The sequence below is a fragment of the Poecilia formosa genome, unplaced genomic scaffold (genome assembly GCF_000485575.1).
Source record: "Poecilia formosa unplaced genomic scaffold, Poecilia_formosa-5.1.2 Scaffold303, whole genome shotgun sequence".
In the NCBI taxonomy this organism is placed as follows: Eukaryota; Metazoa; Chordata; class Actinopteri; order Cyprinodontiformes; family Poeciliidae; genus Poecilia; species Poecilia formosa.
The window spans coordinates 41413-68397 of NW_006800242.1; the positions used below are offsets into that span (position 1 = coordinate 41413).

The following is a 26985-nucleotide window of genomic DNA, read 5'->3' on the forward strand; positions in this document are numbered from 1 at the left end:
TCAAGTAATGAGGTTTATCACCGGGGCTTCCACCGTTTTAAACCGCAGACCATCTTGTTGCTGCTTCACACGCTCCAGCACCTTCAGCTTGGTTTTAGTTGTTTGCGGTGTCTGTTGGTGAAACACGAAGGAGAAAAACAGTGACAAGGAGCCTCACAGAATGAGTGATGGCTATGCACAAACCTCCCACAGCTAATAATGATTTGTTACAATAACTGCCAAAACATTTCATCCGGTAATGGAGTGTGGGAGTGGAGCCCTTATCATTCAGTCAAGCTTGTGAAGCAGACACATCATCTCACAGCAGCTATTTATTTACATAATACAGTTATATAATGAATATAAATGCCTAATGCAGCACTCTGAAGCCTGGGCTTAGCAGACCATTAAAATAAGAACAGCATGTAAATCTTGAGAGCAGTTTTAGTTTGTGCCAACTAAATTTAACTTTAAAGCAGATACATGTTTCAGACCCTCTGACCTGACTGTGATTAGCATCTGAATTATGTTTTTTATAAAACTCTGCAACACTGCTGCGCTTTTCTGCTGTTTGCTGCACAAAGACACAAAGAAGGCAATTGCATCTCAACCCATGCCTTTACAGCACATGTTCATATTGGTTAAAGGAAAACTATGCAAATCAAACATAAATGAACTGTCAGTTTTGAGAGTGGACTCTATGATGCTTGTTTCCTACTTATTTTCCAATTACAATGTCTTAATTGGAATCCTGCACATTACTTTACTGCTGCCAAAACAAATGAACTTGTGTTAAAACCACAAACATCCCAAAGAATCATTTTTGTTTCATTCTTAGTGAAACAAAGAACGTGGAAGAGAAGTTTGTCTGAGAAGTTTTCTTGTTTCAACCCTGATGGAAACAAAGAGGTCATTGTCAAACTCCCACAGAACTTGTGAACATGATAAAGATTTAATCATGTTGAGGGAAACCAGTATGCAGGTTGAACTGAAATCAGCCGCTGATTGGTTCATTGGCTGTGTGGGTGTACAGAGATGAGGAATTTTTCAAATCCCTGTCAGAGGTTGCAATGGACTTTTTCATTATCTGTCATTTTGATTGTCGTAAACATACCACCCCTCATCATAATCTATTTTGCATTGTCAATTTTTAAAATTGCATTAAGCTGCATTTAATTTTCATTCTGTTTAATGAATATTTAACAAGCTGAACATCACACATTAAGCACATAAAGACATGTTAACTTTTTCTCTGCAGTGACACCAATGAATATGTTTAAACAATGGAATTAAAAAATTGCACTTTAAAATATGACTGATTCATCTGCTGTGGCACAGTCTCAAAACGTCCTCCTGGTCCTGAATTGCCCACCTACTTTTATGTAATCAAATGTCTCAAGGCATTAATCTGGAAGCTTAATCCACATTCTGATGCCACAATGGAGACTAGAACTCCAAGCACCACTTCAGGCAAAGTTTTGAAATCAGGGAACAACTCTTCAATTGAAGTGATCAGATGTTGGCAAGACTCTCTGGACCAACCTGATCCCGTAATCAGTCATTTCAGCAGGAGCAGCCATGCTGGAGACCAGCCTGCAGGTACAGCAGGCTCCAGGTTGTGCTGAGAATTCTAACATGACTCACCGTTGTGTTTTAACTTCTTTATTTTATCCAAGCAGCAGGACAGGATTTACAGAACCACAGTGCATGGAGCACTTGCTCACTCTCCCACACCTGAACTGCTGGAAACCAAAAATCATGAGCTCTAATAATAATCAACCTTCATTCAAACTATGCTTAAAGTCCCAAAATGACCTAGGTAATCAAAACACTTCCTGGAAAAACTAAAAGTAAACAAACATTGAGTGTAAAAACGAACCCAGGTTACAGTTATTTTAAGTTTTCTAACATATCTTTAGCACAGTTTGACTGAAACTGGATACAGTGAAACAAACTAAAACCATGGTGAGTAGAAAAGAAAGACTTTGCAATTTTGCTTAAAATAGTAATATTGCAAAAAATATAAATAAAAATCTGTGGGCATTGTGATATTTTTAGTTTTTATAAATCGTTTGTCAACATCTTTGTAGATATGTAAATCTATGTTTCAGAGTCACAAACACCATATATGACAGACATTCATTCATTTATATGTAGATTTGACAAAGAAGAAAAATTCGAATGCAGTTTTTTTTATAATTATTTAAAATTAAAAGATAAAATTAAATATAAGAAAAAATGTTTGAGTAGAAGTGAAAGACTTCTGAGAACCATCTGTAAATGTTGTTACTTTNAGCTAAAGGGATGAACCATTCCTATATAACAGATGACTTAAAACATGATTTAACCTATAAACTATTCAGGTAAAAATATGAACAGTTCTGTGTTTCAGTAAAAAAAATGTGACTGCATGTGTGACATTAAACTGGCATAAAATGTGATTTTAAGTCCTTGTTACATCAGTTTTTCACAAAAAAGATTTGTTTTTTTAACATTTTGGAACATCTCAAGCTGTCCCACATACTTAACGCCTCCACTATGAGCAACCATTGTGGAGAAATTATGTGGGGTTTTTATTATTCGGTGATATGCAGCTAATTTCCTCACCTCTCAAGTTAGTGGAGCTGGGCCTTAATTAGATGGATGAGTCATCTGTGAAGCAAATTTCTTCTCTTTTTGGTAACATTTAAACAACAGCAACAGCAGCAAGATGAAAAGACTTGTTTTCTGTTGTGGAAAGTTGTCATTGTGAATTTGCACTAAAATTATTTGCAAACCTACTTAGATGTTTAATTGAAACACTTAATGTATCACTATGTCAGTGACATCAAGCTGTACTGGTAAAAGAGACATTTTTTTAACACATCTTTTATCATAATACAACTAAATGTGGATTTTTAGGAAAACTAAATGATCACAACATTCATATTTTAATGTCCTTAAGATGCTAAAAGTTACAGATACTAGTCCTCTGTTATACTCACTAATTTCTCAGTCTTAGATTTTTTCTCAAGTCTTTAAAGTAAACAAAATATGAGTACTGTCTTTACGTTAAAGTTATGGAAATATACTGTGTGATTTGCTTCCTACCCAACATTCTGAATAAATGATTTCAAACCAAAGATTGTAGTTTTGCTCAATTTTTACCAATATTATACATCAGCAATAAAAGAGCAATTTACTGATGGACAGAGAAAAAGTACAAAAGGGATCTCAGAGTGATAACCCTCTTTTCTGATGTCATCAGAGAAATTAAAATTTCCATTTATAGAGAAATCTTTTGTGATTTCACTAAAAAATGCAGCCAATCTACTTCAGTATTGAAATACTTGCAGTTTTAGAAGGGAGCTCATGAGCGATGGGGTCATCTGATTATGCGAATCCTTTAACAGAACAGCCGAACAGTGACGGAGAGCAAATGAAGCCAGCATTCTGATGTCCTTCCAACACGTCTCGGTGGCATGTGAAGCATGCGTGGCGCCTCTGAATGCATCTGTTGTGAGGCTGTAGCTCAAGAGGCCAAACACGTCACCGTTACGGTACAAGTGAGCGCCATGTCACAATCTGTGATCCTGCAAGCTGTCCAGCGGAGGACAAGATGACAACAAAATGAGAAGCTAAACACAGATCTCACAAATCCTGCGCCAAAGATACCAAAATCAGATCTGTTAAGCCTAATACACACTTTTTATTTGTAAATAAATATTTGATGCAGGGAAACTTGACTCTTTATTTCAGTTACACTCCCACCCCATAAATAGATAAATAAGAATAAAGATACATGTTGAGCTTGACATTTTTTGTTAAATTAATAACATTAATTTAATTATTAAATTAATTAATAATGTTAATTAATTTAACAATAGGTTGAGCTCTCCTTGCTCAGCCAGAGGCACAACATTTGATCCATCACATACAGGGAAATTATATAAGTTTATATAGCTGTTATTTGACAGAATGTGGAAAACTTGAAGAAACATAAATAATCTAGCAGGACACTACGTAAATATACATGAGTAATCATTTTTATTCCTCAGTGAGTTTCCTTAGCTTAGACTGCTGATGGTGCTTTTATGGCATCAGGCTGTGTAGACACGAGTTAGTAAGGGCACCCCAGCTGCTTTAAGATATAAAAGTTAGACTTTTAGATAACCGTAGCAAAAACCTTGTGAACTTTTGATATGTTCTGATTCAGCATTTTCCCATGCAGTGGTGTGAAGTTGTCGACGATGTGGGTTTTGTTGTGATTCAAGACAAGAAAATAATCAAAAGCTTCTCTTTGATGTTATAGATTACCTCTTCTGCTGAATGCGTGACTCAGTTTACAGATGCTGTTTTATTATAATGCGATATTTTCAGACTTCGAAATTTAACAAGGAGGAATATCCAATAAAAACAGAGAGGTTTTTATGAGCTACACAGAATAATTTTTGGTTTTGCACAGATTCTGCAAAATGAAATCTGTCTTGAATTATAGTTATGTTCCAGAGACAACAAGAAAGTAAAAATGTCACATGTTAACATAATGGTCATATTTCATGTGACAGTCTATGCATGTTAGTCTGGTTTTTGTGGGTCACCATCAATCAGTCTGTCCTCCATTTAAAGGAGAGGGCATGGTCTGAGAATGTGAAGTATTTTGGTCGTAGAGCAGAGTGACTGACAGGCAACAGTTGCTGAGAAATCCTGCAGGTTGATCCAAAGTGAAAAATGTAAAACAAAAATATGAAAATATTCTATTTGTGAATAAAAGCCTGGGCACCTAAGGTGATAGACAAAATCAAACCTGTGGAGATCACTGTTGTCACAACAAGCAGAGCAATGGGCGACCCATGGAGTCAGGAGGCATCGCTGATCCCAGCTGTCTCTCTGTAAAAACAACCTCCTGCTGTCAATGCAGTCGGGTCATTTACAAACTCACCGAGCAATGTGGAAACACATGCAGAGAGCTCTGAACTTCAGCATAACATCTCCACCCACAGTGCAATATTTTAGCAAAATAATGAGCTGCACTTCCACAGCTGGGATGCATGGGATTTTTTTCCCATGTGCAGATGGTTCAAGCTGCCCAGAAGGAGACAGCTTGATAGTCAGACAGTACAAGATACAAATCAATATCTTTTTAAACATTAACAAACGATACATTCTATCAAAGGACACAACTCTGTTAACAAAAGTGCATTTTTAAATTCCTGCAAGGAGGTGGGGAGCTCAGACAATTCATGCTCAGCAACAACCATCTGCTGCTTTATAATGGTCTGCTTCAGGGCAACGGGGATGAAAATTGATCTGCCTGATCCAACTTTCACCCTGGTATTCAAGCAATTTTACTCAACTGCATGATGTTGAAATTTCTTCTTCTGTAATGCCTGTCCCAGATGGATACTTAATACAAAAGCATTTTAGAGTATGTTACACAACAATTTCAAAATGCCCCCATGAATCTGGTATGAAATTAGCAAACTATCTTCCCATCGGAGTGGGCAGGAGTGACATGTGGGGTATCAGAAGGTTCAATACTGGGACCCTCTAGGTATGATATTAACTTAGCTGAAGAGATCTTTGCACAGAGAGGAACGACTAAGAATGATTTTATAAAACCATGCTGCTTTAGTGAGAACCCAAATAAATATCATTTGCTACATTAATACACCAGAAAAAACCTTTTAAAGATTGTTAAACTGTTTGCAAAACTTTCATACAAAATGCAGTTTGAATCTAAGTTTGTTTTGCAAAATGATTTTATGTAACTTGCCCTTGTCTTTATGTCTCTTTCACAAATGATGGCAGAACAGAAAATGCCTGGTGAAGCCTACAGCTGCATCGGTTGTGGCTCCTAAAATAAGCAGGAAAGTGAGACTGGAGAGTGGGATGTCTTGATTTTCCACCATTACCCTGATAACATCATCTCACATCGGTGGAATACAATGGATGAATTTATTGTGTGGGATAAATTTATAAGGGTGAGAAAGTTGGGTAATGGTGTGGTTTAGAGAGGAGACCTTACGTAACAACGCAGGTCACAGCACCACCAGCTAATGCTCCAACCAAACGCATAAAGCCCCTCTCTGGCCTCTCGCCCTCCTGTGGACAGATCGTCAGCTGTGTCATTGGTCAGCTAATGGGAGAGATCACGCATGGCTGTATAACAAGAACAGGACAAGCTGTCAGTGCTCCTCTGACAGGTGCAGTTTTCCCAGAATGCCTTGCAGCTGTGCAGCAGAGCACCGTAGAAGCCCCTAAATCTCAGGCTGCTCGCCGCTGATGAGCCAAACCCGCCCATCTCCCAGCGAGTCAAGTAATGAGGTTTATCACCGGGGCTTCCACCGTTTTAAACCGCAGACCATCTTGTTGCTGCTTCACACGCTCCAGCACCTTCAGCTTGGTTTTAGTTGTTTGCGGTGTCTGTTGGTGAAACACGAAGGAGAAAAACAGTGACAAGGAGCCTCACAGAATGAGTGATGGCTATGCACAAACCTCCCACAGCTAATAATGATTTGTTACAATAACTGCCAAAACATTTCATCCGGTAATGGAGTGTGGGAGTGGAGCCCTTATCATTCAGTCAAGCTTGTGAAGCAGACACATCATCTCACAGCAGCTATTTATTTACATAATACAGTTATATAATGAATATAAATGCCTAATGCAGCACTCTGAAGCCTGGGCTTAGCAGACCATTAAAATAAGAACAGCATGTAAATCTTGAGAGCAGTTTTAGTTTGTGCCAACTAAATTTAACTTTAAAGCAGATACATGTTTCAGACCCTCTGACCTGACTGTGATTAGCATCTGAATTATGTTTTTTATAAAACTCTGCAACACTGCTGCGCTTTTCTGCTGTTTGCTGCACAAAGACACAAAGAAGGCAATTGCATCTCAACCCATGCCTTTACAGCACATGTTCATATTGGTTAAAGGAAAACTATGCAAATCAAACATAAATGAACTGTCAGTTTTGAGAGTGGACTCTATGATGCTTGTTTCCTACTTATTTTCCAATTACAATGTCTTAATTGGAATCCTGCACATTACTTTACTGCTGCCAAAACAAATGAACTTGTGTTAAAACCACAAACATCCCAAAGAATCATTTTTGTTTCATTCTTAGTGAAACAAAGAACGAGGAAGATAAGTTTGTCTGAGAAGTTTTCTTGTTTCAACCCTGATGGAAACAAAGAGGTCATTGTCAAACTCCCACAGAACTTGTGAACATGATAAAGATTTAATCATGTTGAGGGAAACCAGTATGCAGGTTGAACTGAAATCAGCCGCTGATTGGTTCATTGGCTGTGTGGGTGTACAGAGATGAGGAATTTTTCAAATCCCTGTCAGAGGTTGCAATGGACTTTTTCATTATCTGTCATTTTGATTGTCGTAAACATACCACCCCTCATCATAATCTATTTTGCATTGTCAATTTTTAAAATTACATTAAGCTGCATTTAATTTTCATTCTGTTTAATGAATATTTAACAAGCTGAACATCACACATTAAGCACATAAAGACATGTTAACTTTTTCTCTGCAGTGACACCAATGAATATGTTTAAACAATGGAATTAAAAAATTGCACTTTAAAATATGACTGATTCATCTGCTGTGGCACAGTCTCAAAACGTCCTCCTGGTCCTGAATTGCCCACCTACTTTTATGTAATCAAATGTCTCAAGGCATTAATCTGGAAGCTTAATCCACATTCTGATGCCACAATGGAGACTGGAACTCCAAGCACCACTTCAGGCAAAGTTTTGAAATCAGGGAACAACTCTTCAATTGAAGTGATCAGATGTTGGCAAGACTCTCTGGACCAACCTGATCCCGTAATCAGTCATTTCAGCAGGAGCAGCCATGCTGGAGACCAGCCTGCAGGTACAGCAGGCTCCAGGTTGTGCTGAGAATCCTAACATGACTCACCGTTGTGTTTTAACTTCTTTATTTTATCCAAGCAGCAGGACAGGATTTACAGAACCGCAGTGCATGGAGCACTCGCTCACTCTCCCACACCTGAACTGCTGGAAACCAAAAATCATGAGCTCTAATAATAATCAACCTTCATTCAAACTATGCTTAAAGTCCCAAAATGACCTAGGTAATCAAAACACTTCCTGGAAAAACTAAAAGTAAACAAACATTGAGTGTAAAAACGAACCCAGGTTACAGTTATTTTAAGTTTTCTAACATATCTTTAGCACAGTTTGACTGAAACTGGATACAGTGAAACAAACTAAAAACATGGTGAGTAGAAAAGAAAGACTTTGCAATTTTGCTTAAAATGGTAATATTGCAAAAAAATATAAATAAAAATCTGTGGGCATTGTGATATTTTTAGTTTTTATAAATCATTTGTCAACATATTTGTAGATATGTAAATCTATGTTTCAGAGTCACAAACACCATATATGACAGACATTCATTCATTTATATGTAGATCTGACAAACAGAAGAAAAATTGGAATGCATTTTTTTTTACAATTATTTAAAATTAAAGATAAAATTAAAGATAAGAAAAAATGTTTGAGTAGAAGTGAAAGACTTCTGAGAACCATCTGTAAATGTTGTTACTTTCGTGTGATAAAACTGGTGATCTGTCCATCATTTTGTAATAAACATAAGTAGGGCAAGATTAGAGGACGCTGCAAATTTGTATTTTAACAGCCAACATAAAGAGGCTATCAGTCATGTTTTTGGTTCACATGTAGAAAATATTGAAACACTCCATCTTGCTGTATTTATTCTGTTTCTATGAGTCAAACAGCAGATGCACAACAGGTCTCGCTGCTAAAAAGAAACAAATTTATTTTGGCACAAGCTTGCAGGTTACAGCAGAACAAGTCCTCACCGACGCAACCAGCTGTCGAGGAGCTGCTGCTCCGTGACAAAAGAAGTGATTTTTATCTTGAACGGCGCTGCACACGCTTACATTCTGGTCTGTTTGTGCTGGAATGTGTAAGAGTGCGTCGGTGTGAAAAACAGAAAAAATGAACTTGTCAGTTGGTTGAGGTATTTGTCCTTCCAAACCTGCTAAAGTTGTGTTTGTCTTTCAAAAGTTTCCCTCAGCTTCGTAGAACAAACTGTAAACTGACATTCAGAAGATCCAGGCTTTTTTCAGGATAAACATTTTTCACTTTTTTTGCATTTATGACGGATTCAAAACATTGGACACTTGCAAAACATCCAAGGACTGAAACCTGTGCCAATAAATTATTATTATTATTATCAAGAGCCAATGATTTCATTGCATCATTTGTGGACTCATTATGAGGTGGTTTCCATGTTGCTTCAGTCTTGCAATAAGATTTAGTCTCAATGCAACACTAAAATTATGCTGCATTAAGAATAAACCTCAGGAGGGTAATGAGCATGGTACGTGTGAGTCATTAGTCTTTCATGTCTATTTATGCAGATGGAAATCCGTCTCACCCATCTCTGTGATCCATATTTCAATCCCTCAGATAGTATAATTGCAGGCTACGCTGTTTCTATTTCTGGGTCCCTCCCTTGACTCTGAAGACACAAAGAGGCTTGCTTGGATGCGAAGCTGTCATGGAAATAAGATGCTTCAAGAAAATTATCTTTGCAGGAAATCGGATTTAATTTTATCATGTTGTGCATTAAGTCTTCGTCAGTGTGACTTAAGACTCCAACATGCTTCATACAGAGTCAAACAGTTGACACTTAAGTCACAAGTCATATAGTTTTGGCACATTCGTGTTTGCACACACCTGTCATACAATGCACAAACCACTTGGGTCTGGGATTCTCTCGTTTCAGTACGTCACGCCCCTACCCACCGGGGTTCCCCTCCCTCACTGCATCTTCTGGTTCACTTTCACAAATAGGTCAGGAAAGAGCCAGACTCCTCCGTGAACAACCTCCATTAAGCAGTTACTAACCATTCACCAGTCTTATTTTTATAGGAATTATTTAGTGAAGAATTGTACAAATGTGCATAATTCCTCATCAGATAAACATTCCTCAAAAGTATCCATGTCTCCTGCAGATACAAAAACCAAATAGGTGAAGCAGACTAGTTGAAAAGAAATATCAACACTGTTCATATCCGCATAAAGCACAGCAACAAACTTCTGATCAATCAGATAACACTTTGCACATACTGTATTGTTTAAAAACGGTACTGTATTGTGCTTGCTGTCAAAAACATTTGACATGGACCTGAAGTCGAGTTCGGCAGGGGGATGACGCGATTTTCATCATGCATCTACATCAATGAGAACCAAGAACAGAGAAGCATCATCGCCTCTTCCTGGATGACAGAGCTTCTCATCCCAGCTCTAAGGGGGAGCCCTGACAGCAGAGGAAACTCATGTCCTCTGTGCCTGCAGCTCTGATTCTGAAGACACAAGGAGGCTTGTTTTGAAGCAAGGCTGTCATGGAAATAAGATGCTTCAAGAAAATGAAGCATCTAACTGCAATCTTGTTCTTTCAGTCACTTTCCAGAGCTCATGAAAATAGATGAATGAAGGAACGTCAGAATTTTAAAATCAACAGTGTTGCCTGTCGGCTCAGCTCTTTACAACTATACAGTAGTACAGTGATGCATCACTGCAGTGAATCAGTCCAGCAATTGATCTCTTGCTCCATGTTTCCCTCACTCATGAAGAAGAACACAAGCTACTGAAACTCCTCCTCTGGATATCACCTGCATTATTCATCAAATATTCCAGTAGGAAAACATCTGCAGTGATTAAGTCAGGTTATGAAGTTTTAATTGATCCAGTGATATTTTGAAAACAACCTTGTGAAGTCCTGTGTGTAGCCTGCCTCTTGCCAAATGACTGCTGAGAAATACTCTGGCACCCCTGGACATAGAAAATGGAAGAACAGCAGATATCCTATTCAGAAACATGTTCTTAGAAACAAAAGATCCATCGGCTGAAAATCATTCTAGCATACTTGTAAGGTCAAACATGAGACTCCGAGGATGCTAAGAGAGAAATCTTGCTTCCTATAAATAACTATCCACATATATACAGGAACCCTGATGGGAGTCCAACTGGCACCAGAAGCAATTCCGGTTTTGGTTATCTGGGTCCAGGTGACCTGTACAAGGAACATTCCCATCAAAATGCCGTGACCCTGTCATAACCTTATTAGCAAACAAACTTGTTTTGGCTTGTGGCTTCAGCAGGGTCATGCCACAAGCAGAAGCATGTTAGCCTGCTAATAAAGTTGTTTCTTAGTACTTAAAGTGTTGCTAGAGTCCGATCTTTGACCCTCTCTATGCACTGTGAGAGTTGGCAAAGTTATGCCAGAAACTTTTGGATGCAGAACCTTCACAGGGACAAAATGAAAGCCACACAGTTCATCTGAATCTGGATTAAATCAATTTGGACACTATTTGATTAGAGCTGGACATAAACACAGGTATGCTGAGCAACTGCTTACTGACCGTCTCTTCGTCTTTACGGTTTAAAGGTTTTTAAATGCAGCAAATGTGCAACCTCGTCTTTTGTATCTCATGCAAAGAGAGTGATCTTTTCTTCTAGGCTTTGGTTGGTTTTTGTTCTATTTTCAGCCCAATCTGCTTATAAATATGATGAAATGGAATTAAACATGCCACGATAATCATTATAAAAACAGCCTTTGGAGCTGCTCCCAGATTTTCTGCCTCACTTTCTTGGAGTAAATGACCAGACATGCCAGGGGTGCCTGTGTCTCCAAAGCCGCAGCCTCCTGTGAAGATGAGTATCTCCTCCCTTCGCTCTTACTGAGTGTTGGATTTGTTGAGTGTCTGTTTTGACTCCAGAGGGTGAGATCTTATCTGAGAGTAGACGCACCTTGTTCTGCATCAGCTCACTGTGAGAGAAATCTGGAGCTGCCTTTGAAACATCTGTACAGTGTTGTTGTGGTGAACACTTTAAGTGATAGAAATCAAAGTATTTGCATATAATGATTATTGTAAATCTTCAAAACAATTCACCTGATAGTCTTAAAAATATCAGCAAAGATTGTTTGTGCCATTCTTGTGCAACCTACTGCTTTTATCTGTGCCAACTACAACTTTATGTTCTGGTACAAAACATATCTTTTCTAAAATCTGCACCTGCTGAGTTTTAACCTATGAAAGAAGGACGTCTTTTTGTTTTTGTCCACTGTTTTTACCTCCTTGTTCAGGAGAATATGTGAATGGAAAGTCAGCAAGTCAGCAATTTGCAAGGCTTTACAAATTGGCATCAGACAATCAACTGACTTTGACTTTATTGTATTAGAACTGCACAGTGGTCCAGTTGGTTTGCATTGTTCCTTGCACCAAGGAGGTTCTGGTTTAAACTCCTGCTCTATTCTGTCTGCATGGAGTTTGCATGTTCTCCCTGTGCATGTATGGGTTCTCTCCAGGTACTCCAGCTTCCTCCCAAAATCCAAAAACTTGACTTTTAGATTTATTGGTATCTCCAAACTGTCCTTGGGTGTGAATGTGTGCACTCATCACTTTTTGTTCTGTTTGTCTCTATGTTGCCCTGTGATGGACCACAGACCAAAAATGAGGACAGAATAGTATTTATCTGAAACTGATTTGTCTATATGATCACATTGTGCTGGATACCACATACACACTGTTTGATTGTCATTTTGCTTGACAGAACTGATGTATCTGGGCCAAGTTTATAGGCCACCTTGCTCACACACATTGTCAGTGCTATCCACACATTTCCTATTGGACTGAATGAAAATGTTGTGATGGGCCTCAGAAATATCAACTTTGTTTTCCTTAAGCTATTTTGTAGTTAAATTTGCAGTATGTCCATCTAATCCATTTGTGAGAAAGCCCTATCTTCCTGGCGGATGTTTGTAGATGTTGCTGTAATGTTTCCACATAATAGTTAGCCGGTGTGAGATGGAGGCAGGATCAAAACACAGACTGGAGCTGGATTTCTGATAAACTTAAATTACAGACAGATGGACTCCGGTGGCAGATTTAATTTAGTAAAACAACTGAGTACTATTGCATGCCAGATATTTTAGATATCTCTTTATATATATTTTTAAAAAACAATTTCCTTTCACTTCACTGTTTTGTGTTCTTCGGACTACATAAATACTTTTGTCCCTCTGAGGTCATTTCCTTTTCATAATTCAGGTAATGTAATGCATTTTTCTCAAAAGTTTTCACTCCACTTTTAAATAACAACCTGGAGGCTCACCAACTCTTACAAGAGCAAAGTTACAAATTGTCAGCAAATAAGGCAAATAAGGCTTCAATTAATTTGTGAGTTATAAGGTATAAATCTGACGATTACATATAATGCATAAATTAGTCTAGGAGGAGAACACATAAATGACCGTCAACTAGAATCAGCATTATACAGTACTTCATACCGATGATCTGAGGAAGGGGAAGAAAAATACATGTACATTAGATTTAATGAGCCTCGCTGGTTTATGATGAAGTGAAGATGAGAAAGATGGTGTTTTCACACACTGTTTTCAGCTTTGCACTCCCAGATGGAGCAACACATCCCGTAAAAGAAGGTGAGAGTTCACTCAATTGCCACCACTGCAAGCAGTGAAGAGAGAGGCATATCCCATCAGGCAAGCAGTCAGCAACTATCAATCATCTTCTGCAGATGGATAAAACCTGAACAGATGTTATCATGAAAGATTTGTTTACAACCTGTTGCACATTATAGCCAAATACCTCTGCTTTGCTTAAAAAAATATTCTTCCAGAAGTCTTGATTTTCATTCAGATTTGCCTTTGCAAACCTGAGTCATACGGCCTTGTTAATTTGAAGAAGAGGCTTTTAATGAATCTAAAACAAGCCATATTTGTTCTGTCAAGAATAGTTGAGTGGAAAGCATTTAAGAGAGCTGAGAATTTTAAAGGTTTTCCACTTGTGGATAATTTTTCCCTCTACAGAAAGAAGGACTTCAAGTAGTTTGAAAGTGGCTTTAAGACCCTCACCAGATTGATGGGCTGCAAAAGTTGCATCTCTGAAGTCATTGCTGATGACATGAGATGCTCCTGTGTGCTCCAGAGCAGCAAACTGTAGAAAAGAGTAAATCATGTGATCACACATGACTTACGCTATTTATAGTTAATATAACTACTCCATATTCTTCTCATTCCTTCTGCAGATGAACAGAGTGAATTCTGCATGCCATTCACTGATGGAGTCCAACAGTTTTAATTGAGTTGTTTAGAGGCTTCAAACTGGCAATTTAATCCCGACGTGTTGGTCTGAGAGAAATTGAAAAGAGACGAGAAACTGATTTGAACTCCGAGAATCAGGAAGAGGGAAATTGAGCCGAGCGTTAATTACAAGTGATTATCATTCATAGACCGGTGAGTCCCTAGAGATGGGGGTTATTGAATCTGTGCTCCAGAGGAGGCTGTGAATTTTAAATTAACTGCACAGTTTTTAAATAAAGGAAAATGGAGGCTTTATCTGTCAGTGGGGGGAAAATCTCAGTGTTTGAAAGGGAAGCAACAAACAGAGAGAAGAATGAAATGAAAAATGTTTTATCAAACCCCAGAATCAGTGGGTTTCAGTGACACAAAAGTCAAATAAATTGTTCACTTTAGTTAGGACATTTCAGTGACTGACATATACTTTATTTGGATTGTTGCATGCTGATCCAGCCAATCTGTTGTTTTATTTCAGAGATGTGCACAGTTTTATTGAACATCTTTTTTTAACACATGCAAAGAAACGATTTTTATATGCTTTGTTTAACTGTTCTGCACTGAGACAGAACAGTTAAAACAAGTTATCAGAGTCTTTAAAGGCTGCTGATTAAATGTGCAAATGAAGACACTACAGCCACATTTTTCAAAGTGGAGATAATGACATATGTTTTCCCTTAATCATATTTTAACTAATCCCTCTCTGTACTCTGAGTCATTCTTTTCCAATTCTTTATTTAGTCTGAATTTTCTATTTTTACCATCTAAAGAAAATTATACCACTTACATGAATGGCAAAGAAAACAGTTTTTTTAATCAAAGCAGTTGATTTAAAGAATCTCTCTCTCTCTCTCCCCGGATACTCAGACTTCCTCCTGCTGTCCAAACACATATCTGTTAGGTTAATTAGGCTCTCTAATTTGTCCCTAGTTATGAGTGTGTGTTATTGGTTGTTTTCCTGAGTGTCTTGTTTCAACAACAAGACCCTCATGACGGAGCACCTTGAGGAAATATGAAACTTCTGCTGTTCATGGACAAAATGAGCCATTTCCAATGAGAGGCAGTCATGTGTGTCGTCTCCTAGTTGTATTTTTTAAAACAACTATTACCTTAGCAAGAGTGATAAAAGATGCTACTTCAGATCTTATTATCATAACTCCCTAAGTTTTTCATAGCTAAAAGAATTTGCTAAAAACCAAATGTTTAAATATCAGCTAAATAATATATCTGTCATAGAGATTTAAGGTAAATCACATACATTCCACTGTCATCATTATTAAGCAATACAGTAAAGATGTGTTTATTATTCAAATTAGAAAAGTCGTTTTCTAAGGAAACCCATCAGACTGCGACGAGTCACTCATTGTTGGTGAAAAAGGCCAACAGAGGCTCTTCATCCTGCAGGCCTTCAGAAAAACCAAATATGTCCACAAAAGTTCATGGGTGCTCCTCCACCAACCCTGAAACATCCACTCTTTCTGTGTGAGAAACAGCAGAGGTCAGGTCTGACTACACACACCCTGACACCCTGCCCTCTGGCAGGCTCCGGGTCATCAGGGCAAGAAAAGAAAGACAAAAGAAAAGCTTCTTCCCCAGGGCAGTGGAGCTCTGATGAAAGCCTGAGTGTGGCCTCACACTCTGCACTTTCACTATATTTAATGGACATTCAATTCACCAACAAAAATATAGTATTTATTTATTTATTTATTTATTTATTACTACTAGTACAACCTTTTTTCAGTCTGCACTGTTGCAGTATGTCCCTTTTCCATATCCTGTTGCATTAACGACAGCTGCTTCTCATGCAAGGAAGAAACTTACAGAGAAAACCCAAGACAGAAAATCCCCAGCTGGGATTTGAACCTAAGCATTATATGTGAGGAAACAGTAGTATCCACTGATCCACCACGACACCTCAGGCCAATGTGAAATTAACAAACAAGAAGAATGTCACTAATCCTTTGTAATCTACTAATCTACCAGGGCTTTACTTGAAACCATGTGGTTTGGTCATTTGAAACAAACACACCTGGTAATACTGGTGAGAAACAACCTGTGGAAAAATACTTCACGTGTATTAAGTATTGTGGAAGATCTATGACACTATGGGCCTGTTTCTCTTCCAAAGACCCTGGGAACCATCTATGGAGGAAGAAGCCATTCAATGGGAAGTCAACAAAGGCAAGTGAGTATTCAGTCATTATTATGTAATAGCATATTATAGATTCCACAGAGGTTCTAATGACTGTGGGAGTGGCAACACTGAGAAACTGCATTCTTTGGACATTTATGGAAACACAGGAAGCTCATGTTCAACACTCACCCAATCACTGTTTCTAATCTGATTAGAAACAATAAAACCGAATTTTCCCAGTCTCCAAGATACGCACCATCCCGATATTAAGTGACTGCAGGCCCGTCACTTTGACATCTCTGGTCATGAAATCCTTTGAGCTACTGGCATTGAGGGACATCACAGACCTCCTGCTGGGCCCTTTGCAGTTTGTGTACCAGGACAAAAAGGTCAGCAGATGACACAGTGAATTTGGGACTATAGTTCATCCTAAACCACCTCAACCACCCATGGACATACACCAGGATCCTGCTTGTGGATTTCAGCTGGGTCTTTAGCCCCGTCAGCCCAGACATCCTCCACCACACGACAGTCCCGGGTAAAGCTAAGGAGCATCTCAGCCATCAGCACTGGTCCTCAGGTGGTCCCCACACGTTTGGACACAACTCAAGAAGTACAGCTTTCCACAGGAGCAGCTGGTCATCTTCTTCATGACTGTTATTCAGTCTCTGCTTTGTTCATTTAACCTTCTTCCCTGGTATTCTCTGTCACTACATCTAAAACCTTTTCTAAAGAGGTATGATTTGCTAAAGAGAAGGAAGCCAGGACTCCACCAATCCATCTCTCTGTATACTCCAATCTTCTGAAATAGTAGAAGACCTAATTAAGACTGTCCTATTAGCAAAAAGGCTCAACAAAATATTAACTCCAGTTTCTGGTGACATGCAACCACACGCAGGAGTGCGAAACTGTAGAGCTTGGATCTTTCTCCATGACCTTTCCCACCCTTTACTGTAACTGGATCCTATTTTTGAAGTGAAACCCAGAACACTAAACAAGATTTAGTGTGTACCAGAGGTTTGCAAAAAAAAAATAAAAAAATTCAGGGATCTAAACCCAAATGTGTCACATTATAGCACATTTTCCATCCCACAGAGGTAAACTACAAGTGGAACAACCAAGGTGTCAAAAAATGCAGAAATTTGTTTCAGTTAAAGTTTTTTTGGGGGGGAAGATGGAATGACACAATTATATATCTTTCTGAATATACTTTGCTCTCACTATATTATTATGTCATGGACACACACATTTCTGTTTCAATGTTACTGAGCCCAGTAAAGCACTGGAGGTACTAAAAGCTGAACTTTAGGCAACACAAACGATTGTCCTGTATTGGACCAAGTGTTACATAAGACATTAATTTCTTGCGAAACTTTAAAACTTTCAGTGTTCCCCATTTTTCTAGCAAAGATCATTTATGGGATTTTTTTTTTTTTTTTTTTGGTGGGTGTAATTTGTGGTGTGACCATGGAAAGTACAATTTAAAAGTATTATCTGCTTATTGTAAATACTCATTAGGCTGTCACTCAAAGTGTAGATGTAGGTTGGTTGACCAGCATTTATTTGAAAAAGCTTTTCTTTAGAGCCTTGACATACATTTAAAGCAGATGCAAAGTTTTATTAAGGACTGTATGTCAGTACAAATAAGAAGAAACTGCCAACTAGAAACATGATACAGTTTTAACTTAAAAACATCTGAACTTTGTTTTGTTTGTGTTTTACAAGACTAAAACCCTATTCAATTAAACAATGTTATTTTTTAACAATGCTGCTTCAGTTACCCATTGGACAGGCAGAAGCAGATGGTGACAAATAAAATTTGCCCATAAATTACCCCATAAATTTTAATATGGAACATATTGTTTTCAGCAAAGTAAATTATATTTATCAGATTTTGTTCATCCCACCAAAAAAACAAAACACACATTTTATATGGTTCCATTTTTCTATTCTGTTCTAATAATACAGATAGAAGCATGATATGGTAAAATGCTAAAGGTGCTAAAGATCTGTATTCTTTCACATATACTCACAGGGACTGCAGCGCTAGCATGTTAACAGCACTAATCATAAACATAAGATGCAAAATTCCATCTAAAAAGTTAACATAATAACAATTTAATCCAGGTTATCAGGAAATTGAAATCAATTAATATAGATTTAAATGCCACTGCCACAGAACATGTCTCTATAGAGAATGTGGCTGGACAGTCACCATGTTGTACACTGGCGAAAGCCATGAAATAGCTTTGATGTCTTTTCTTTAGCCTTGTGATAACAAATTCACAGCAGGAGGGGAGCTACTGCTCCAAGCTTTCAGTGATTTGTTCCAACAGCTCAGACGTTTTGGTCAACTTTTGCTTTCAGCTCACACAACTCTTCAGTTGCAGGAAATGGTTTTAAACTACTTTTCTTATCTCCCAAATACAAATAAATAAATAAAAGGATGACTCTGGCCAATTACATTGAGACTACACATTTTTAAGACAGCATTTGTTTAAATTTTGCACTGAGCTTCATTCCTCATTGGCTTGCTGGCATCCATCCTACAAAAACTAAACTGTTTACAGGCTGGATTGCCATTCAACTAGGTTACAGTGCTGACATTTTAGAGTACAGCCATAGATTTCTTATAATGTTTCTTAATACCTGATGTGTAACACAAAAAGAAAGGTATAGATAATCCACTACAGAAGCTGTTGAATACACCAACAAGAGTCAAAAGACATGGAAAAGGGAGTATTCTGGCTTCCTTTTATAACTTTTTATTCCACAAAGGCTAGGTCATCAAAAAGCAAATGCGTTAGAAACATTGTCTTTGATTATGAAACTTAGTTTCAGATAACTGAATTAGTGAAGACCTCAAAAAGTAATCTCAAACTAAAACAAGATGAGTCATGAAAAGTGTTTGAGAGATTTTATGGTTTAGCCACACCAACAATTCATCCAATCAGAATGAATCACTGTTTTTATCTTCAGGTAGCAGATTTGTGACATGTTGATGAGTTTTCTCACTTCAGATCAGCTCATGAGTTAAACAGGCTAATTAATATGCAGAGTGTAGAGTGTGACAGGCTGAAGGATGGTGTCATTTCACCTTATCTCCATCAGAAACCAAGCAGCTTCACCATCACAAACCTTCCCTTACCTTGCATAAGGGTAAGATTGATGATTGCATGATAATATACATAATAATTATGACATTTAATCAGCCTCTGCAAGACTTGGTTGCAAGATATAATTTCATGTTTATCCAGGATGCCAAGGAAGTTTAGGGACTTCGGTTAGGCCTCTAAAAATAGACTCATTTTCTCTGTCAGATGAATTTTTATCTGCTTCCTGATAGGCTGAGCTCAGTCACAGCCTGAGCTCCTTTATCCCATCAGGACAAATATTTCATCCTGACACATTCAAAGAGCTGATGGAAGACAGAACAATGAAGATAAAACGTTTGTCATTATTTTGAAGTGATTATTGTTGTAAGGCTGTAAACACTGTCATCATTATTGCTCATTTAATACACTTTATTTGCCAGTCAATTTTTGTGCAGACAGTAAAGTTGACAGAACAAATCGATATGTTGCTTCTGTGATTTGTTTTTGAAAATATCAACTGCTACTCCTACATACAGAGCTAAAAACAGTCAAACGTTTCTTTCATAAATCATCAAAAGTAATAAAAAATATACTTTTTATTACTTTTTTTAATTACTTTTTTATTACTTTTACAAGTATACAAAACAACAAATATAGGCCACACTTTTCACATTTTGATAAAGAAAAATGTGAAACCATGCCCAATTTTCTTATCACTTCATGATTATGCTCTACTTTGTGAATTTCTCTGTGTTGTGTGTAAAATATATGTTTTGGACTCAAACCAGCTTTTTTCTAAGAAAGGAGAAACATAGTTGACTCAGGTTTCTTATTTGGTAAAAATAACTATTCTTTTATATCGATGAGGTCACAAGGCCAGTGCACATGCAACACCCTTACCGCTGCTTTTTCAGGCGTTTTTTCAGTTGGATTATGAGTCTAACCAGCCCAGCATGTCTGGAAGAGGCTCCTTGATCTTTTATTTTTAGTTGTGAATCCAAAAGCGTAACCTCAGCGCTGCGCTTCGTCCCAGGGGGCTGCCCTCATCTAACCACGCAACCACAGACGGTTTGGATCTGGAGGGGAATGAAAAGGCTTAGGCCAATTAATGGCTGAGATGTCCCCTCTTGAAGAGCAACCGCACTCTGCGCGAACCGCCACCCCACCCAAACCGAGCGGTGTGCCAGAGCGTGGTGTCTTTGCCCACTAAGTACAAATGCACTACTCATATGAAAGGGTTTGAAACTGCCCTCATCTTCCTAGGTCTGCATTATGTAACGAATGGACTGTAATCGGACTGTAAGCTGTGAGGAGCGTCATCAGCAGTTGGCTTCAGGTTATTTCTTGGTTGTCTGTTCAGCATGCAGCAAGGATCTGAAGTCGCTCTTCAGGATGTTAAACAATCTGTCAGTTTAATTTATGTGCATGGATGTTAAAAACATATTAAGATATTTATCCAAACTGCTGCAGCTTTTTTCAGTACTAATGAGCACCACCTCTTTTCAAAAGGCAGAAATAATTAAAGTTGAGTATCCTGTTTTTTTCTTCTTTTTTCCCCCAAAAAATTTCAACCTTTTCAAATAATGCATGATTTCAAAATATGTTTGAAAGAGCTAATACAAATGCAGCCCACACTCAGATTGGAGGGAGAACATAAATCTTAAACAGCTTTAGAAAGTTTATGAATACTTTTGCAAGGCTAACCATTTGCCAAAATCACACTCTGGAGGTGAACTGAAAGGATCTCTTTTGCTAGGTATTGTAACTATATAAGCCCTCATTTCTTCAGATTATTTAGATTTAAATTGATTTTCATTCGATCAAGAAGTGTTTTTCTGATATAAAATCAAACAGACATTTCTCAAAAGATAAAATAATTTTTAAAAAGTATTGTTAGAAAATAAAAAGCCATTAGCATATCATAATTATTTATACTGCTCTCAATAATTAATTAAACAATTCTTACTGACATTACAGCAATCAAACCCTCCTTATAAATGCTACCCAGCATTTTTGCATGTTTCCGCTGGTGTTTTGATCATTTATCTTTGGTAATGAGCTTCAAGTGTTTGTGCTTCCTTCACAGATTCAAAATTGGGGCAGGAGCTGGCCCAAATGATAAAATTTACTAGTAAAAAGAAAACTTACAGAACTTAAACATGAAATGTGGAGCATGGGTGGAATAGCAGGCAGAGAAACAGAAGCAATGAAGAATCAGGAATTAAAATACTGAGGTGGGGTTTTTAAGAGACTGAACAATCCAACTGAGACTCAAGGAACCAAAAAAACATAAACATCCTTACAATAATCAAAGAAAAACAAATAAAGGAACTAATATGGCTACACCTAAAAACAATAAACTCTGAACTTCTGAATAAAACAACCCAAAAGAAAAATTATGTGCTCACTAAACAAAACAAAAACAAAGAAATAGAAGAGTATACATCACCTCCAGTCAAACAAAACATTTTGGCAATATTAAAAGAATACTTCACACCTTAATTAATCTGAGGTATGAATAATTCAAGGCTTAACTAAAGTTTAGTTCAGCTGGTTTGAGCACAGGACTTAGTGGGTTGTGGGTGGTTTCAGGTTCTGCTGTATCTTCACCTGTTATCTTTAGATTATTAAGTGTTAAAAATGCAACAAAAATCAAGCAGAATGTTCACAGTGACCATTTTCTGCGTGAAACCTTGATTTCTAAATTTAACTTGTTGCTGTGAGTCTAACTGTAACAGAATGTTTCTAAGCATCAATGTTAACTGGACAGTGAAGAAGATTGAGTATAAATGAAACTGGATCATTTCATGTCTGACATTTGGTATATAATTAATAAGAAAAATATAGGTACATATAAGTGGAAATTAAATCCCAAAAACTGTTTTATAGTTTGATTTACATGTAAATAAGCGCCATCTTACTGCAACAAACTTCTTGTTGCACATCACTCCCTGACCTTCAAGACTTCTGATTATCTTACTACTGAGAATTGACCACAAGTTTCAAATGTGGTAAGAAGAGGAGTACACTTCAGTGGAAATTAAACCTGGCAGTCATCAGCATAAAATGAAATAGTACCAATTGGTAGCTGGTACAAGGGAAAAGACAAAAAAGGAGGTCCAGGAAAAGAGAAGATCTAATTTAAAACACAAATTAATAAATATAACATTTGGTTTGACCATAATGGTTTCATTTCTCACAGATCCATAACTGGTGAGCAATACAGCTGTCATCGTTCCATTTCCCACCCGATTTTTTCTGCACCAACTCTCCACAGTCCTGCTCTCCTTTGTAGCTGTTGGGCTGCCCAGTCAGCCAGTACCTGATACACCAAAAAAAACAAACAAACAAAAAAAAACAAAACAAGAGATTTAACGTAAAAATCACTTCTCTTTTACAATATATTTCCTTTTATTGTTTCTGGATACACCAGGTACTTTGCGGATTCCCCTTGTAAATATTGATCCTATTAGGTGCATCTGAAGCACTTCAAACACATTCAGATTTGAAGAGCCAGATCTAAATGCGTTTGAAGGAGACAATTTATTGAACATTTCAATAAAACAAAAAATCTAATTTACCTTCAAGTAGAGGACTGTTTTTTAAAGTTACATCCTTTTTTTTTAATTCATCATTAATCATGATTGTTACCAGAGGCAGTGGTTGTTTAATTAAATGCAATATAATGTGGAGGGTTTGATACATTATACATATCATACATCCTATTCATGAGTAAAAGTTAGAATGGGCAGATTAACTGGACCTATTTCTGAACTAACAAGAGAATCTCTGTAAATGTGAAGAAGCAGTTTAGCCAAAAATAAAAAAACAAAACAAAACAAAACAAAAAACTAACTTAACTAAATCAACTCCTTATACAATATCTAGGCATATTTTACACTGATTTTTGTTATTCTTATGAATTCTACTTACGTTGTGTTAACTGGGGTCCCATCCACCCACATCCAAACTCCCTCTGTGAGGCTGTCAGTGAGACCAATCCAGGCATCTTGCCCACTGTTCACTATTCCACCAACAAATTCCTGTTTAGCAGAGATAAGGAAGCACAACGTTGAGAAATATGTTGACAGGTTAGGTTCTGTATCAAGTCAAGGCTCCTTTTCAATTTATAATTTTGTGATCTCTTGACTTTGTTTTGTTTTTTACATCGTAACTCAGTGCCTAACCTGAACAATTTTCTAGATTGTGTAGTGTTGCACCAATGGGACTAATGAGTTGTAACTTGTAACTTTTTTATTATGTAATCATGTTTACAACATAAATAATTTTCTGTGCATTTTGGCACAGAAAATAATTTGTGTAGTATAACCAAATTATACTACATATCCTGATCAAACTGGAATTTTCTTGGTTACAGATTCTTTAAAACACTGTGAGCTTCAAATGTTGAAGGATCCTGGCCAATGGTATTTCAGACACAAGTTTTTCTCACCTGTTCTTCATGACTGTTTATGATCAACAGATCAGCTCCCTCTGCGATGCATGCTGTTCTGCTTTCAGTCCAGCTTTTCTTCACCGTTGAAGCAAAATAACATTTTGTTTCAAAGAGCCTCCAATGTGCTGGACAGGGCAACTCTAAGAAGGGAAAACATTTTTTAACACTCATGAGTGACTATTATCAGAACAGATTTTCTGGTTTTCTCTACCCCCACCCACATATCTTTAACCACCCCCATTTCTCTTCTGATAACCTGCAGTCTTACAGGCAGAACAGTCAGCTACTACTCTGAAATAAAAAATATGCATATTTGCACTATTTTAACATGTTTATACAGCGTTCAGACATACATACACATATGTCATTTTATTCACTTCAAAGCATTTGAGCTCTTATTTTGATAAAAATAAACTTTTATTTTGAAAATAAATGTGATAATCTCAGTTTTATTTCCGGTTTGGAAAGGAAGCGCGAGCCTGTCTAACGTTCACTTCGAATTCACTGTCAGTTGTACTTTAAAGATGGACGAGGCCAGACTGTAGGCAAACTGTGCTGAACTTTGTGAGTCATATGTTGGTGAATTATAATGTTGAAAAGTATTCTAAACAAGTAACTGCGCTTTCCAGAAGTTAATTTTGAATATCTGTTATGTTCAGTTGACAGGAGAGCGAGCTAGAGAAACCGTGCTGTCCATTTTGATACCTAATCTTGGTGAGTTAAAACCCTGTGCTTGCTGGAGAAAATATGCTAGCGTCATGCTAGCGTCGCGGGTGGAGTTATTCCTGATTAAAAGCCCCTGAAATGTTATTTCTGTAAGATTAACCAATAAGATTTAAGTTCACAGCAGTATAAGGAAACACTTTTAAGTTCTTTCTGTACTGTTTTTTTTTTCAGTTGAATGCAATGTTTATTGATGTTAAATGTAACTTTTGTAAACAGCATGAAGTTTACAGTATATAAAATGATGAACCTATTAGCCTAGAGAGGGTTGTACTGATACAAAGTATGACTATAAAGGAGATTAGCGCTATAAAGACAAATTATTGGTAGAATGATTAATTAATTGTATTTCATGTCATGATTTACAAAACCTTAAAACATGATTTAATAATGATTTATTTAAATCCTTACAAAGCATTAATAATAATTTTATGGTTAAAAAACATTTAATTTATTTGTTTTACCTGGTTAAAAATAATTTAATGTGCTATAAAATATATATTGAAAAAAAGAACATGCATGTAAAATATTTCCGTGTATATGAGACAAGAAATGAAGATAAAAACTTAGGTGTAGCTAGCTGTAAGACAGGAATAAAGGTTTTATTTGCTGTATGCAGTAATATTATTGTGTGTAAGGCCAGTTTTTTTTTTTTTTTTTCTGAATCTGATTCCTGGATTCCTTTTGGCGAGTCTGTGCCCAGAGCAGAACTGGAGATTCGTCGAAGAACCTCATACTTCTCTCCAGAGTGAACATCCATGTGGTAACCACTGGACAGAAAAAGAATTTCACTTAAAGGCACATTTTGACTTAAAGACTAAAAAGACAAACACTGAGCTCAATAGCACTGGGGTTTTAATTTGCTGGCTTGTAATTATTATTGTTGTTCTTGTTATAGTTCTTGCCAGCTGTGATTGTTAAGCTCTTTTAATTCTTTTCTACAAAACTATTTTGGTTTTTGCTCATTACCTGCATCCACTTAATTCATTTTGTACTCACTTTAGTTCGTACCGCAATCCCATTGAATCTAGCAATTGGTCTATAACTTCTGAGTCAAAATAATTTTCTGAACAAAGGGTTACACATAAGTTCTATAAATCTAGTTCTTTCTTTAAACATTTAGAACATACTTAAGTTTGTTTGGAAAATCTGTTATTAAATTAGTTTGTTTTGGAATTTTTATGATTAGTTTGGAAACTTTTAGACACATTAATTTATGAGATTAATAACACACTGGGGGCAAGGTGGAGATTTTTTTGTCTTGTCAGATGTGATGACGGGGGATTTTTAAAAATTATTTTTTTGACCACTTTCTTAACTTGTAAACTCAGATTAAGTTAGTTTTCATCTATGTCAACTTGTAAAACAAATTTAATTATCGTCTTTATTTTTGCTAGAAATAAGTGACGTATTGTTAAAGCGATCCAGTCTGAAGTGCATTCAAGAAACAAACCACTTACAGTCTTTACTTAGAATAATTTTGGTTTTGGAGCACAGCAGGCCGTGACACCCTCAGTTCCAATTCGGCCAGTAAAGATGATTCTTAATAAATGAATGATTTAAAATGGGCAGAGAAAGTCCTTACCAGTTGGTTTTTCAGTCATCTTGTCATTCATCTTTAACAGGTCAGTAGAGTTGGTCAAGTTTTTGCATCTTGCCTGTAGATCCTCCTTTTCCTTTGTCAGATGATTGTAGTTTGCTTGTAGTAATTCTTTTTTTCTCCAGAGTAAACTATAATTTGTCTCAATTTGAACTTTGCTTTTGTTTAGCATATCAAAGCTTTCTTGCAGCTGGTCCTTCTCTATCCTGAGTGAAGAGCAATTGCTTTCTGATTGATCCCTTTTTGCTTCTAGAGAAAATAGTGTTTGTAATCCCTCCTTTTCTCTTTGTAGATCTTTGTATTTGGAGTTTACCTGACCAATAACTGCAGTCAGGTTATTGTAATCACTTTGTAAGTCATTGAAAGTCCTCTGTAGGACTTCATAGCTCTTTTTTAACTGGTCACATTCTGTTTTTAAGCAACTGTAATTTGCCAGGAGTTGGTCTCTCTTGTTTGTTTCAGACCTTAAAATGGACCTCAACTCGTCTCTTTCTGCTGTCAGCGATCTGTAACTTTGCTGCAACTGCTTGATGTTTTCACTCAGGTTCTTCAGTAGGAACTCTAACTGTTGCTTTTCTACAAATAAGACATCATGTTGACTCTGTATTCTGTTGTTTTCCGCAGCCAGGAGGTCATGTTGGTTTTGATTCATAGTGTTGTTGTTGGCTTGAGGTGCATCTACTAATTCAGGACATTTAATCTTATCTGTGAACGAAACAATAGTCAATCAGTAGATTTGCTGTTTATTCTGCATATTTATTCCCAGTGCCAGACTTGATACTAAAATCACACTTAAATTGTAAGACATTTAGCTATAATGAAAGTAGACTAAGGTTATGCTCACACAGCA

At 37.1% G+C, this 26985-nt stretch overlaps 1 protein-coding gene across 1 annotated transcript; it reads right to left on the minus strand.

The window, feature by feature from the left end:
• Positions 1 to 26985, minus strand: LOC103152191 (CD209 antigen-like). Its single transcript, XM_007572559.2, has 7 exons — positions 26121 to 26985; positions 23810 to 23952; positions 23290 to 23399; positions 22621 to 22678; positions 6295 to 6384; positions 5987 to 6097; positions 1 to 111 (listed from the first exon to the last, which is right to left on the minus strand). The coding sequence occupies exons 1-7, from the start codon at positions 26785 to 26787 to the stop codon at positions 1 to 3; spliced, it is 1290 nt and encodes a 429-aa protein (XP_007572621.2). The 5' UTR covers positions 26788 to 26985.

What these genes read in the sequence shown, in the direction of transcription:
- LOC103152191 (XM_007572559.2), bottom strand. Translation starts at nt 26,787, where the DNA reads ATGAATCAAAACCAACATGACCTCCTGGCTGCGGAAAACAACAGAATA. An exon ending in GGGACCCCAGTTAACACAAC is followed by an intron (nt 22,679 to 23,289) that starts GTAAGTAGAATT and finishes TTGGTGTATCAG; the next exon opens with GTACTGGCTGACTGGGCAGC. An exon ending in TTAAAACGGTGGAAGCCCCG is followed by an intron (nt 6,098 to 6,294) that starts GTGATAAACCTC and finishes CTCTCCCATTAG; the next exon opens with CTGACCAATGACACAGCTGA.